Below are 17,030 nucleotides of genomic sequence, written 5' to 3' on the forward strand. Positions count from 1 at the left end.
ATCTACAAATAGTATTGCTACAAATAGCGACACTTGTAGAAAATGCAAGGAGCCGGATGCAAAGAAAACTCAGGAGCACTATGTAAAAGTCCGGCTCTCTCGAGAACTCGACAAAAATACTTGGCGGCTGTCAGTTTTACCGAACTGAAGCACATACCTGAGGTTTCTGTTGAAATCCTAATAAAATTCGCTAATAGCACCCGTATCCTAAGCGATGCATATTATGACTCTGATCTGGTATCGCAATGGACCTTAATGGTCTACGCGAGGCCTTTTTGATCTGCCAACATAACCAAATACCTAATTGATATTTCTAAAAATCATATTCTGTCAAGGAGAAAATTATTTCGTCTCTAAAAATTATACTAATTTAAAATTGTTTATAAATGTTTATTTATAATTGTTTTATTGTAAATCTCTTCTAAAATACTAAGAGTATATGTAATCCTTTTTTAGACTATCGTTTTGGTATATGAATACATGACAGGTTTTTGAATACCATTAATTATCTTATAATGCTTCATAATAAATTAAGAATTTAGCCATATTAATGTGGTATTAGTCTGCGATTTAGTGTTGAAAGTATTGAAAAAATATCGTTTCTCCTAACAAAAGTTTTTATGAAGAACTTAATAAGAGTTAAGGCTACATTTAAAAAGCTTTAAACTTGTATTTGATAATTTTCGAATTACGATATAATTTTTGTGGAAAATTTGTTATCAACTTTGAAATATGGCATTAACATATGGTATATACTTTGAAGTACATATGTACACATTATTTACTTTCTGTACAAGTTGTCAACGAGTTTAAAAACTGTAATATAATGCACTCCTATATATATACACTTAAGGACATAAGTTTTAATAAAATGATTCATAAAAAATGCACATTTTTCTTTGTGATTTATTAAAAGCAATAACTGGCGTATAGCAAATATTGAAAATATCCTTCCTCATATAATAAAGATATAAAGTAAAAGACGTTATGACAATCTTAATGTGCTGCAAATTACTTTGTATCTGGCAAGCGTATTAATTGCATGAAAAATGAAAACATATTAAACCACATTTATCAAGGAACCTCCATTCATTTCGCCTGCCACTTTAATCCTCCTTCTACTTTAATAATTCTTTTTTTTCATTCATATTTAATATTCCCTTTGACCTGCTTCAGTGGATCCTTGCACATAATATTCTTAACTAAGAGCTGCTTATGCTACTAATTGCGTACGATTTTCTACATATAGCAAGTCCGTAAATACACTGACCAGCATGGAACGGTAGGAGCACAGCGCCATGCTCTACTGAGTTGCTCGTATTTGATTTATACGTTAATAACCATTCACATTGAGGACATTTACAGAGTAGTCCTTTTTCATTTTCCTACTGATTTTTTCTTTACTTTTGTGATTCTTTCTTTTCCTCCCTATTATTTATTTTTTGCATCAAGTCAAGGAAGAATATGCACAATTTATGAAGGAAAAAAGGAAGAAATACCAAAAATACTTAACTATTTTGAGATATGGTTATGAGAGAGGTAGAGGATGCTTTTGAGAAGTAATAAGCGCCGTTGCAGCATGTACTGCTTCCTTCCCGCTTTGGGTCTTACCCACTGTATTTGTGTCAAAAGCATATGGCTATGAATTACATGTTGAAGGTTTGTTGATAAGTACACCTGTGAGTGTTGTTAGCAAACTTAAAACTTAGAAGTCCTGCAGATTAATTGAGATTTTACAAAAAAAAATTGATGAATTTTCTTTATCTTTTTCATAGTCCCTTTCATAAGATATTTTTGAATTACTGTCTATGTCTTTAAAACTTTAGGTTAAACAACATTGTTTCAGTATTTCCTTGAGTACTAATGTCCTTATTCCTGCTGAAATCAAATGTGTAAAATTATTATATTACAGTTAATTAAATAATTACATTTGTTATACTATATAAACGATAATTGTCTGCTCACTCACAGCTTCGAAGGTAATGCTCGCTCAGCTCCCTTTTAAGCAACATCAAAAGAATCAAGTTAAAAATCAACTTTACAGAAATCTGACTTATGTTACGCTTGTACAAATAACAAGTACATTGATCAAAAGGTAAAAAATGAAAGAAGACACCCAACGTTGAAAGAAATTGAACAACTCAACTATATAGGATGTGTCATAACAGAGGAAGATCATGCGGATATTTTAAGCATAATAAGTAAAGCCATACGTTTTCTACAAACTTATGACTTAGTAAAGTGTAGCGTACAGTACCTTCTTCAAAATCTGAAATCATTATGCAAGTTAAAGAAGTTCGGAACTTCGCCAAATACCTATCGCGGTATCGACCTTTTTCCATCGGTCGGAGGAGGTGCTGTGATAGAGGCATCACCAACTATAACCTGCCGACTGCTGAATTAGTGCAAGAATATTATAGATAAAGTCAGCGGAGCAAATTTCACTAAATTTAAAAATGTTTATATCTCAAACGTTTCTAATCGAAATATCTGATTTTTAGGAATTCATTCGATAACGTTTCAAAAATCGACCTAAGTTTATATGGACTGAACGATTGAATTTCTTGCTAAGAAATAAACGCCCTGAAACCTAAACCATTGCTTTATTACTCAAAACTAAACAGCAACAAATTTCTTTGTGAATCCAATCAAATATACCATTAAAAAGATATTAATTAATAAAGTTGTATTTATTTTTATTTTTGGAAGTTCAATTAATGTATTTTCTTAACACAATTTTTAAATCCTGCTAACATTGTAATAATTCAATACTTAAAGGTATTAAATTACATCTTCCAAGCGGAAATTTACGTAATTTTAAAATGCGTACTAATCAATATTGAACGGAATTACCAGGGTAAAAATATCGCAATACTGACAGACAGCCAAGCGGCGATCAAAGCACTAAACTCGCATCAGGTGATTTCAAGACTGGTGCTAGACTGCCTTGATAAGCTAAATATGCATGCGTGACATACTTGCGTACACGAAAACGAATATGCGGACAAACTACCCAGGAAAGGAACAGCCAGACCGATGATTTCCGGCCCAATCTTTTTGTGGACTAGGATATAGTACGCTCCTTTCTCTCATAAAAAGAAAGGAGAACTAGAATAAAAAAGATTTCTACGATAATATACGAGGATTGACACAATCCAAATCACTTGTTGGTACCTATAACAATAAGAGATACCAGGATTGTATAAATTTATCAAAAGAAAAACTTAAAATCATCACAGGAATTCTAACAGGGCACTAAATACCACCTTACAACACTGGATATACTTACGGATGCAAACTGTAGATTCTGTGAAGAGAATGTAAAGTCGGCCATACATGTGCAGTTAGAATGCCTTGCGCTAATGCACATACGGAATAGGCTCCTAGGAATACATATTCTTACAGAAGAGGCAATAAAACTCAGTAAAGTACTACTTTACTACTTTAATACTTTTTATTGATGCTACAGGGCTTAAAGACTTACTCTAAACCCAGAAAGGAGACAATAGACCCGACGGTCGCAATGCCATATCCCCTAAATAAATAAAGTATTAAATTAGAACAATACGGCAAGTTAAATATGAAAATAATTATAATTCTCATGTTCTTTGGAATGTATTTTATATGAAAACGATGCGAACCAACGTAAGTTTACATTTTTAATATAATATTTTGAAAAGTAAGTACTTTTAAATTTTATCCACACTTTTGATGTTTTATGCGGTTTCCTACTTCATCTATTGGCCTAGACAATTAACTTAAAGTTGAGGGTATATTCATTATAAATAGCGCTTGCATTGATGGATGTAAGTAACATTTTGATCCAAACATCAGAAACCACTGTTGTTAAAAAATTTTTCTGCAGTAACTGACTTAGTTTGTATTTGATCGGTTTTATATGACTTGAGACTACCTTATCATTAAAAAATCTACCAGGTAAATATGCTCATAACGTGTAAGACATTGTAATTTTCAGCCCCCGAAATCCGTGCCCAATTTACTGGTTTCGATCGCTGGGTATCTTCAGTCTCACCAAATTCGTCGCAATAAATAAATTTCCATTTTTACACATCCTTTCTTGCTAAGAATATAGGGTTTTTTATGATACGTACATATCTGATTTGAAAACGTCCGGTATCATTTAAAGATATTTATTTTCTTTAAGAACTTCATGAGATTTTCAATATCAGTTTCGGATAGTTCTTTGGGGTTCGCGAAAAAGAGTTGTCCAAGAATTGCAACACTGTTCTTTGACAAAGCTTGACGTCTTGGCACAATAAATGAGAGTTCCTTCTTCTTGACAGATCTGCCTACTAAGCAACGACCTGTTCCAAGGAATTTAATATAACCGATTTCAAGTTAACTAGTCAAGGGTTCAAGTTAATTAGTTTTCTGGTTATAAATGGATTTATAAACGCCAGTTTAGTCTGGGAAGAGAAATATTTGTAACAGATTTATAGATATTGATTGATATGTAAGTGCTTAGAGAATAACTGCGATTAGTTAGATGAGCAAAATGTCGCAGTAATATCGGAGTGCATAAGTTTAGCTATCAGTAATTATGTTATAGAAGTTTTACTGACATGTAGATATATCTGCAATAGTCCGACTAAATGACAGCAGGAATATCATCCTACCAATAAAAGTTTTATAACTTATAAGAACTGTTTGCAAAATTTATGCCCTTCCAGATGGCAATGGCATGTTGTTTGTCTAACTGAAGACTTAATATTCTATTTTTTTTTTTATTTACACATAAGTTTACTGAAGACATTTAGCAATTTCATAAATTCACTTTGGCTACTTTGTATTGGTCAACATTCTTGCTGCCAGTTCTTAGTGTTTTTTGGTTGAAGCAGATTTTCAATCGTTATATATTTATTTTAATGACATATTGAAGTCTATAGATCGTTTTGTTCAGATCTTTTCAATGTAGCTACCGCTATATCAATGTCCACCCTTTCATGTTCAGGAACCCAGAATATATGGAGCTATGTCAAATATTATAGAACATCTAAGTTACTCTAATGGTATGAACTACATTTCAGGCTATCATTAATTTACACCTTTTACATAAACTGAAGAACACTTTTCATGTAGATTTACGTTTATCTTACTTTATTTGCCATATGAAAAATATGTGTACAGCAGAGTGACTCCCATTTTGAGCAATGATAAAGTTCTTTAGTACCAAATATACTCGTACATTAAAATGATTTTAATGTATATTTTCGTAACTTTTAAAAATCACTTTAAATATGTAAAAATATATTCCTGCACAGCACTTAATGTACCATCTTTACGACACTCTTTCAGCTTTCTAATAGCAATTGAAAAATGTCCCTAATGGTTTTTATATTTGTTATCCTTGCATGTTTATACTTCCCTCTCTGCCGAGCGCTCCCACTCACCAAATAATCAATGAGCACCATTCGAAAGCCATTTTCCTCCACACAAAGTATCTGAAGACAAATTTTTTTATTACTTTGGTAAAAGTTGGCATTTAACCCATTCGTGCAAATACAACGATCAAACCACACACCACCAGCCACTGACAGCCAACAAGGATACTAAAAACCACTCCGAAATAGCAAAGGAAGACCAAAATATTTATGGAAATTCTTGTTTAGTTACTTGCATACTCGAGCAAATAACTGAAAAGTCATACAAACACTTTTATGAAGCATAAAAACTTCAGCCAAAATCTAAATAAAAATGTTCGTTCTCACATTTATCACACAAAGTCGAGCGAATTATGGAGTATGTATTTACCAGTGAATTTGTCACCGAAGTGGGCGTGGTGCTTACGTCTATTAAAAAATGTTTTCAACTTAGAAGGCTTTCAGTAAAGATAAGAATCTTCCCCGCAAATTGGTTGCGAAGTAAACTTTTAACCGCAAATTTGCTGCAAACAACCGAATAAGTACAAAGACATAATTTATAGATGCAAGGATACTTAAAAGCCTACATACACACGCATACACGCATACACACACTTACACAAATATGTGGTCTGGTATTTCATAACATATGAGTTGTGGTTTTGTTTGGAAGGTTGTCGTCAAAATTTGTTGGTCATAGGAATTGGGACGATTGGTCTCAAACATCGCATTAGTCGCATAAAGGTCCTACTTACTTTTAAACATAAAAGCGAAACCATATTTTTATATATCCTCTTCAAAAACTTTATTACTACTTCACTGTTCTTGAGTTTGAGTTGGAATAAAGTTTATATAGTTGAATGCGTTAATGTGTTTTGAAGTACAGCCAAGAGTTTTGCTAAAATCTTTTTCACATCCTTATGTGCCAAGTTAGTGTCCGTTCCTCCCTTCATCCATGCATTTGTCGTTGCTTGGTCAGCACATCTGCTCCGGCGTCGCTGTCCCGATAATAAACGCAAAAGTTTTAATGTATTTTTAATTTGGTCGTAATAAGTCGAAGTTTTAGCGAAAATCATCAAGATAAGCACTGCGTTGAATTGGTTCGGAATAAACTTTTAAGTATTAATTAAAAAATCCTTCAACTTTCTGCTCTTCCATGTGTATTTGAAGAAGAAAATATTTTTATAATAACACACACTCTAATTAAATTACACATTTGATTCACATGTTGAATATAGCGAGGATACTTCGATAATCTTGTATGTATGTAAGTGCCACTATTCTATCATTGGATGATTTTCCGTCGTCATCTACTCTTAAATTAGCACAATCAACAAATCAAAAACGGACGAGGATGTCATTTCATTAAACCTGCTCATTGCAATCCATTTGTTCTGATTTATCTCTTGCTGTACATCAGAGTGAAATACGCTTATTCGTATGACTTAGAAGTTTAGAGAAGATCAGGGTTAACATGGAAAAATAAATATTCAACTACTTGGGACACACTTTAAGAAAAATCTATAATAAAATATGTGAGTCAATAGTACCATTAAGCTCTCAAGTTGCCAGATGATATAGCAAATCAAAAGTTACTTATTTGCAAACCACGTACTATATACTAAATCTGGGAAATCAATTAAACAACTACAAAATCCACCAAAGAATAGAAATGTTATGTTGAGTTTATTTTTCTTATTTCTTTTCTTTCTTTCTATTTCGTTAAGATACGAGTAAATACCCATCTTCAGAACCTCATAATCATATAAAAAGTTAAATTAATGCAAGAAAGTATAACAATTTAAAAAGTTATATCACCTTTAGCATGCATAATAGAGCAGTTTTCCTATCTCTCTATAACAATAAATTTTTCTTCATCTTTGGCACTATAATCCAGCAAGAATCTTCGCCCTCTTCACAACAGTTTTTATTTCGTTTGGTTCGCGGATTGCATCTTCCAGGTATTATCTTTGTTAAACTATTTGGTCTTCCAGATAAAGCTGAATATATCCGATAAATCTACTTTCGTTATTGGTATCAGGCCAGAGAAAAAACAGTTTCTTAAATACTGATATCGCTTCATCTGTAGATCCAGCCGAATATAGAGAAAGTGAATAATGGATTGTATATCATTTTTATTGTAGCAACTTCTGCACAGTGCACTTTGTCGGGACACGCCATCATTGAAGCATCATTGCAATGGTTGTTGTTGGCTCCTTTATCTACTTGAGTAGCATTAGGCCTCTCCCTGCAATGGTACTGTACACTGTTAGTACGCGATCATGTACAGGAAGTGAAGATTTGCAGAATCCCAAAGCGCTTTTCATTATTTTTCTATTTAATCTACGCCATAAGGTCCACGAAATCTCACAGTGCTTGCAATTAGTCCATAAGTTATTTGTCACCGCTATGGTGAATTCCTCTAAACCCCTAAACAGTTCACATATCTAAATTTGTATCAATATCTTGGCCTCATTTATGTGTATTTCAGGACTTTTTCTGGCGAACATCTTTTTTTAATATTCCGATACTTAGTCCTGTAGAAACGATTAAAATTACGAGTCAGTGTTGATGGATTTTATAAACCCATTAACCGAGCTTAAAATTTATGACGACATAGAAGAATGTGAGAAGTTTTGTAAATATGAACTACTTTGATTAAGAATTTGATAATACCTAAAGTTATTGCCAAGATAGATAGTGAAATCACAGTTTAGAATGAATGCTTTTGTACTTTTCACTGGAATTAATACGTAACGTAGGAGGAACTACTTGTACTTTTGTATGTAGAAAACTTATTTGCATCGTGTCTATAATACTACGAATAAAGGCGCCCTCCTATCTGTCACATATTCCAACTGCTAATCCTATCATAACTTTTGGAATCGATGTTTCCATGTTTTATTCTAATAGTATTCCCTACTACTAATTGATTTTGGACACCAACAAACCATAAACGGGTTTCGACCTGCTGTAGAAGTCCTCTTCAGGTCTCTAATATTCAATAAATAGAATAGATAAATAAATAAATAAATATTATACAATTATAAAAAAAATAACTAACTAAAAAATTGCAATTTTGAAATTAATGATTTAACTTTAGTTTTTATAAAACACCATTCTTAACCACTTCATGTTGAACTTGTATTTAATAGGATTTGTAACTCAAAGAGTGCTATTTGCACTATTCAAAAGTGTGGTTTATAGTTCCATACTTTATGCATTATTTTGATAGAATACCAAACACAGCTGCAACCACAAAGTCCATTTTCCAAACTGTCCAATTGACATAAACATAAGTGCCTCGCCTGCAAAATATGCCCAACCCTCTTGGACTGTGTGTGGACTGTGTGTGGACTTCTTGGACTGCCGCCTGACAGTGCGTGAATGTGTTTGTCTACCAAGCCAACTGTCGGACGTTCTATTTACCAATTCATCTATAATTTACTTGTCACAACTTCTTTAGTTTCTGTAACTTACAAACTGCAATTTTAAAAGAAAATCATAGCAACTTTACTTCCAGAATACTTTTTATGAACTGTACTTTCAAAATAAATTCTTTTTTATATATTCTTTTTTTAATTTTAAAAACTATTTTTCATTTTTGTTGAAGGCGACAACTTTTTGTATGCAACAAGAATTTTTTAAAACTTTTCTCCTTCGGTCTCCGTCTGCCTTCCTTAATAGCCTCAAGTAAGCGGCAAAGTCCTCGTACTAAACGAGACTTGGTGACGTCGTCAGTTTTTTTGAAACGTTGTCGTATTTATATCTGTTGCTGTTGCTGACTCCGTTGCCGAGTCTGCTACTGTCATTGTCCAACTATTAACAACAGCAACGTTGACTACCAAATGCACAAGTTAAATGGACTTGCTGGCTGTTGGCTGCTGACTGCTTACCGAAAACACAACACACTTCAGCGCTCCTGCATATGGCAATGGCATCTCCAGACTTGAAAACTTACCCCAACATTGCACGAAGGATTGCAGATCTGAGACGACAGCAACTTGCGAGTAAAATTGTTGAAATTTGTTGAATTTTGTTTATTTAAAAATTGTGCGAACTTCTTTCCTTAACGCGATGCCGTTAGCTGCTGGCTCAACTTAAAAAGTTTACAGTCTTCGAAGGAATACGAAGGATATGAAGTCAGAATACTAGGTGCTGAATGTGGCTACATGCAGTACCGACACTTTTGCAGGCAACTAATGGATACGTTGTCAGCACAGCAACAAATTGTGTCGATAATTGATTATGATAGCCACTGCAAAAGTTGAAAAACTGAAACAAAAAGTTTTCTTCGTCATGCCATGGAAATACAAAGCCAGAAGTACCGAATTCAGGATGAAATAAATTTCATTATAAACTTTAAATGCTACAATGTTCCAAAATGCAAATTAACCAGCGCTCAAAACTTTTTGACTTGCAAGAAATGGTCAATACATGATAATGATAATGATAATGATAATGATAATGATAATGATAATGATAATGATAATGATAATGATAATGATAATGATAATGATAATGATAATGATAATATGATAAATGATAATGAAATGATAATGATAATGATATGATAATGATAATGATAATGATAATGATAATGATAATGATAATGATAATGATAATGATAATGATAATGATAATGATAATGAAATAGAATGATAATGATAATGATAATGATAATGATAATGATAATGATAATGATAATGATAATGATAATGATAATGATAATGATAATGATAATGATAATGAATAATGATAATGATAATGATAATGATAATGATAATGATAATGATAATGATAATGATAATGATAATGATAATGATAATGATAATGATAATGATAATGATAATGATAATGATATGATAATGATAATGAAATGAAATATGATAATGATAATGATAATGATAATGATAATGATAATGAAAATGATAATGATAATGATAATGATAAATGATAATGATAATGATAATGATAATGATAATGATAATGATAATGATAATGATAATGATAATGATAATGATAATGATAATGATAATGATAATGATAATGATAATGATAATGATAATGATAATAATGATAATGATAATGATAATGATAATGATAATGATAATGATAATGATAATGATAATGATAATGATAATGATAATGATAATGATAATGATAATGATAATGATAATGATAATGATAATGATAATGATAATGATAATGATAATGATAATGATAATGTAACGTTTGTATGTATGTTTTATAATATTAGAAAATAATTAAATTTATTTTCAACATCTCTCGAAACTTTTGATACAGTTGGTACCTGGATGATGGTCAATAAAGAAAGATTTGCCCAACGCCTTTCTCTTCTCACTGTGTCTTGCGGTTAAAAAAATTTTCATATGCTTTACATTCTTAGTTCCAATTCAATTACACTGACAAATGTACATTTTTTCCCACTCCATCCATTCCCACTCCATACTTTTTTTTCATAAAGTATACCATTTGTGGTCTTCCCTACTAGGCAGATTCCTAATCAATTACGCATCTTCCCATTACTTCAACAGTCATGCGTCCTCACCCTTAGCCTCACCCATGCGTCCTTGGATTTCGTAACCACAAATACTAAGCTCCTATTATTGTTCCCCCTGATTACTGGAATGAGAATTGCATCCGCTGAATGCGGCTGCAATCTTCCACAACCGTTCTTAGGAGATGCTTTTAGTAGGCTCAAGACTCACACTGCGGTTTTCGATGCTTTCCACCTACTGTAAAAAAAATATAAATTTTCTCAATATTTTAATATTTTTTTAGTATTCCTGCGATTGTACTTAATATTATTTATTTATTAATTAATTTATTTAATTATTATTACGAATGAATTTCAACTCAACTTCAATTATGTGTGTTGAAGCATTATTTTGGTTATTTCAAATTTCCAAGAATTTAATTTTACTTACATTTGCTTCCGTCCTGGTAACTATCCACACACATGAACTCCGAATCCCTGCCTGTATTGGCAAAATACTTGGCAGTGCTGCCACAGGTTATTTACATGTAATGCGATTCCATTAAATCGATTTAAATTTAATTGTTTTAATTAAATTTCAATTTGGTAATTGAATTATTAATTATTACATTTACACATGCGCGCTGAGTCCCCCCACTTACCCCATCCTTACCAAAGGATACACTTTTGTGTAAGTTTGTGAAAAATATATACACACATGTGTAGATATTTTCATTAAAAGGAAGAAAGAATTAAATTAAAGTGCTTCAGGTGTTCTTTAACAAGTGCTTCCATTTATTTTTAATTGGAAACACAAAATGGTTACAACTACAATAGCCGAAAGGAGTATATATTTTTACCTATATCCTTCGTATACACGTGTGAGAACAAATTATGTATATGTATATATATATGTGCAAAAACATATAAGTAAGTTTTAATATATTTAAGTAAGAATAGTGCTTTGAGCAGAAAAAATTATTCTTAATAAGCATGGAACGCTTTGATTGAATTAAGTATCCTTGCACGCTGATATAGGATTTAGGATTATGACAAATAAATATGTATGTAGGTGGTAATTAAAACTCTTATTTACAACAATTATTAAATAAAACAACAACAAATAAACAAACCCCAGGAAATAAGACCGAAAAATCAGTGTCGTTAAAAGTTTATAACTATATTATAAAGCTTCTTCACATTAATATAGACAGTTATAAAACATTTTTCTTAAAATAATACGACTCTACGAAATTGCTGCTAAAAGCTAATTTACTATATCACAATGTGGTAGATATGTCAAGAGGCACCATATAGAATCCTGAACGATTTTTATCAATCGTAATTGATAGGTGTCAAAAAAATTATGGACACCACTTGTTTAAAGTCAGCCTTGAAGAATTATGTTTAACACTTTGCAACTAGTGGAGAAACCATCTCGACAAAGCTATAAAATCTGCTATATACTCACCCATCCATAGTCCACTCTTGTTCCCAAATAATTAACTGCTCATCACTCTTCCTTTACTCAACCATATCCTCACTATGTATTCGAATTACGCTCTATGGTCTCTTATACTTCCTGTGCTTCTGTATGGCACAGAAGCATGAACTTTACCACAGAATGATGAAGCAGCACTGGAAGTATTCGAGAGTAAGTTTTTCGTAAAATCTTTGGCTCTCTACAAGTTAGTGACGACTACCGCATACAAATGAACCACGAGCTGACGAGCTTTATCACGACATCGATATAATTCAGCGAATTAACATTCAGCGGCTTTACTGGCTTGGTTATGTCATGAGAATGGATGAAGATGCTCCAGAGAAAAACGTATTTGAAGAGAAAGAAGACGTAGAGGTAGACCGTGTCTCCGGTGGAGTGTTCACGTTAAGGTAGCGCGAACCGGACTTGTTGTATGAGACTGGAGAAGGCGCGCACGCAGCAGAGGCGACTGAAGAAAATATATACCGACAAAAATTTATGTGAACACAAGTGTTATAGTTGCAATACAGATCTAATAAGGACTTTAATAGATATATAGTTCACATATCTTTTTCTTAATTGATCACTACAAAATATCTTACATGATTCAAACTGTTCTGCAGTATTTGATCCTTCTTACTATAATTCACAATTTCAAAAACCGTGTACACAAAGACCGTATGAATCCATAATATTATAGTGTTTACGACAACTAGAATTATATTTGATTTTTATAGCAAAGAATTTTCTCCAAATTATTGCATTGGAAGTTTTTATTCCATTATGGTTTCTAAAACGGTCTTTAGTGGGTTCATGTATTAAATAGTGAATAAAGCCCGTAGTAATAATATTACGGTCTTCGGTTATAGTGAGGAATGAAATTCTCATAGTGTAGAACTGTTTATTTCAAACAATGAATTTGTATTTATATATTTAATAACCTAAAAATTATGCAGCTATTCCATGATAAATATGTAAAGCTCTCATTTTGAGAAGCTACTAGATGTTCCTTCTGAAATCTATTTTCATATTATCTGCCACAACAACAGATAACACTGACTTAAATATGGAACCTTGAACGACATTAAATATAAAAGCATGAATACATTACTGTAGTTCGGTGAGGACATCGATTGCGCACATTATTCTTCACTGTTTCGAGATAAGAATCCTTGTCCTCCTCAACAATGATAATTGAACCATTAACTAACCAGTTAACATGTATAAATATTTGTAAAAAGTAGTCTTTTCAACACTTAATATATTCCAATAAATGAACATTCCGCATTCCAAAACTAACTGTTGTCTTACAAAATGCATATTTTTAATCAGTAGCCATATAAACCTTTAAAAAACTATAGAAGCTAGTGGGGATTTGTTCGTCATAATATAGTTGATCTAATTAATATTTTCTCACACAAACTCAATTTAAACCATATCGCATAAATAATATTAAACTTTCACTTTTTATATATTATATTCTCTGAAATAAGAACAAGAATTAAATAAACAATTAAGAAATATATTTTATTTACTTTTATTGAAATGTCGCTTAGCAAATGTTTCTGCCACAATCAGTGGAAACACTAAACTTGCCTCAGCATACACTTTCACTGGTGTAGCTTCCTTACGTATTTTGCCCCAAGAAATAGCCTCATCTGGGCGCGCACCACTGTCGCTGCCATCAAACTCTGAAGCAGTATTAATGAACACAGAAAAATCTGCACCATTTCGCATTAAGTTGGCATTGCATATGTGGTGTTTAATTACACCACCACCAATAATAATCATACCAGAGTTAACAGCCTTAACTGCCATTGTATTGAGGCGCCTCAAATCGGAGAGTATATCAACTATCAGGCCAGGTTGTCGAAAGGAATGGAAGTACATCATATCACCCAAACTACCATCAGTCAGTGCTGGACAAAAAACTGGTATCTTATTTTTAGCAGCCCAATAATAAATGGAACTTTCATCATTAATTCGTTCACCCAATCGATTAATAATGCGAGATGGTGACCACACAGTACCACATGTCTGTTGCTCCTTTAGCATTTCATCCAATAAGGGCATAAGCCAATCCTCAAATTTACAGTAATTATCATTTGGCACTAACAAATTACCAATGCGATTGATACCACGTTCGCGCAAGTCTCGACCAGAAAGTTCAAAGGAACCTAAAGTACATTATCAGTTATAAAATTAAGTTAAACTGAAACATTTTTACAACTATTGTGGCATACCTAAATATGTGGGCGCCAAACACTTTATGAAATCTTCTTCGACGCCACCAGCGGTGGTGACAATGCAATCTACCATTTTATGTTCTACCAAAAAGCGTAAAGTCTCTCGCATGCCTGATGAAACTAAATTCGAGGTGTAACCCAAAAAAATTGTACAATTATGCTTCCGCTTTATAAATTCATCCGTTTCATGTACATCCAACTGCTCACTAGTCAACTGTTGCGCTCTACAATCAAGCTAATTTAAATTAAATTCATAAGAGAAATGTATATTAACGCGACAATCACAACACATTACCATTTTGTTAATTTCATTGATAGCCAAACCAAGATTCGTGGCTTGAAAGCCAGTATGAACGTAGGAAGACAAAAGCTTTTCATAGTTAACACCCTGGTTCCAGTCATATCCTTGAATTATCGGTGTTCCTTCAGCAATGCGTTCACTCCGTTTTAATACCGCATCTTTTGCAATTTCAGGTTCCGCAGACATTTTACCAAATATTTACTTTAGTTATTTATATTCAGAGCAACAACACATGTGCTGTTTGTTTTGATTTTTAATTCGAAACATGTTCGAACTCACACAGCTGCTGAGCGTATTTGCAATTTCGAACTGAATATCGAAATTTGATACATTTTTCATTCGAAAATACTTTAGGAGTTTATGGGAGCTCTTCAATTGCATATATGATATATTAATAAATATGTGTCAGTTATGTTAATATGGGCACAATTACGTGTATATATTTATAGCTCAAGGTCAAACAATATGTTAATAATATTTGCTTATATGTTATTTACACATATATAAATAGATGCTGGCTTTTATCGTATCTGCAACCATTTGAAGTGCCTATTTAAATATAAGTTTAAATAATTTTCAATTCATTTTACTTTCATCATATACTGACACGTAAACATTTGCATTAATTACTAACAAATTACTAATTAATTAATAACTCATTTACTCTGACGGATTTCACAGCCGTAATTTAAGTCTCAAAACTGATTTAAATATGAATTTAAACTTAATAGCACATTCAGACTATCTCATTCAAGCAGTTTCGCTCATTATAGCCATTAATGAGGATGATTTACTATACAAAGTGCAATCAGCTCATTTTAGGCGAAAAATGTCAAATGCAACCATTAAAAATGAATTTTCCACAAAGGAAATTACTATATATGAATCATATGTTTTACATGTAAAGTATAAATAAACAAACAACAGCTAAGCTGTGAACAAAGCCACTGAGGAAGTAAGTATTTAATAAAATCTTTGTTTTTATTAATTTAATATATAATTAATATATAAAGTGTATATAAATAATTTAATATATGATTTACATATTTAATTTTTTCGTGTGATATATTATTAAGTGAAGTTTATAAAAGTTCTATCAGCTGAATAAATGAGCTCAACACAATGTGAATGTTCACTCATTAATATAAATGAGCAAGTGCATAAATGAAACAGTGTGAATGTACTATAAGTTATAACTGTGAAATTGTCTTTAAATATCCCAAACAAGAACCTGAATAATAAAAATGCCTCGATCACAATTATATGATGAACTCAAAAATCATAATAATATGTCAAAAAATCTAATAAAGTTCATGTTGACAATTTCGGCAGTTGTTTCATATATTCAATTTCTTTCGGTGACTGTCGTCGTATATACTACACCAAGTGAAATGTTAGTAGAATATCTATAAATGCAGTTTCAGACTAGCAAATTATCCATATATTCTCTTCAATTAAGAGAATGCTACCACGTAACTATCAAATTCACTATTTTTTATCATTTTAATTTTAATATGTATTCTATCAAAAAATGTGACATTTTACAAGTTTTTATTAAGATATATCAATAATTGTTATTAAATAAGAAACAAAAATAGTGCGCATTTAGATATGAACATAAGAATTTTGCCTAAGCCTGGCCAGTATAAACACCGAGTTATTAGCAGCCACGCATGTAAGTGATGATAAGCAAGGTTAATATGCTAGCAAATCACAATTATAAACAAAATTATAAAAAAAACCTGAGGACATTAAAAAATAAAAATATATAAATTGTTGAAATTAGGTTATAAAATTTATACATTATTTAATTTTTAACAATTTTTTTAAATATTATTTAATTCAAATATTGAGATATTACCATACCTTTTTGAATTTTTTTGTATTTATAAATTAAGTTCCTGTAGTGTAAACACATGCACAATTTCATTTTGCAAATTAAAAAATAATATCATTTGTACTTTCATCACTGCTGCTGTTATTATTGTTGTTGTTACTGATATTTTTTATTATTTATTAATTTTAGTTCTTATTTGTATTGTTTTTGTTTTTATTTATTAACAGTTTGTGGTAGTATTCTTTTTTTTTTAAACATTCAAACATAACCACTCATCAACTT

General features: G+C 31.6%; 1 protein-coding gene across 1 annotated transcript; it reads right to left on the minus strand.

Annotated features, from left to right (window-relative positions):
- Nucleotides 1-13,838: 13,838 nt before the first annotated feature.
- On the minus strand, nt 13,839-15,189 carry LOC119677526 (probable deoxyhypusine synthase). The gene is given in 4 exon segments (XM_038088904.1): nt 13,839-13,847; nt 13,892-14,541; nt 14,608-14,845; nt 14,906-15,189. Coding segments are annotated over 4 exon segments (1,089 nt in total). The 5' UTR covers nt 15,098-15,189.
- Between the last annotated feature and the right edge of the window lie 1,841 nt (nt 15,190-17,030).

The sequence above is a fragment of the Teleopsis dalmanni genome, chromosome 1 (genome assembly GCF_002237135.1).
Source record: "Teleopsis dalmanni isolate 2A chromosome 1, ASM223713v2, whole genome shotgun sequence".
Classification (NCBI taxonomy): Eukaryota; Metazoa; Arthropoda; class Insecta; order Diptera; family Diopsidae; genus Teleopsis; species Teleopsis dalmanni.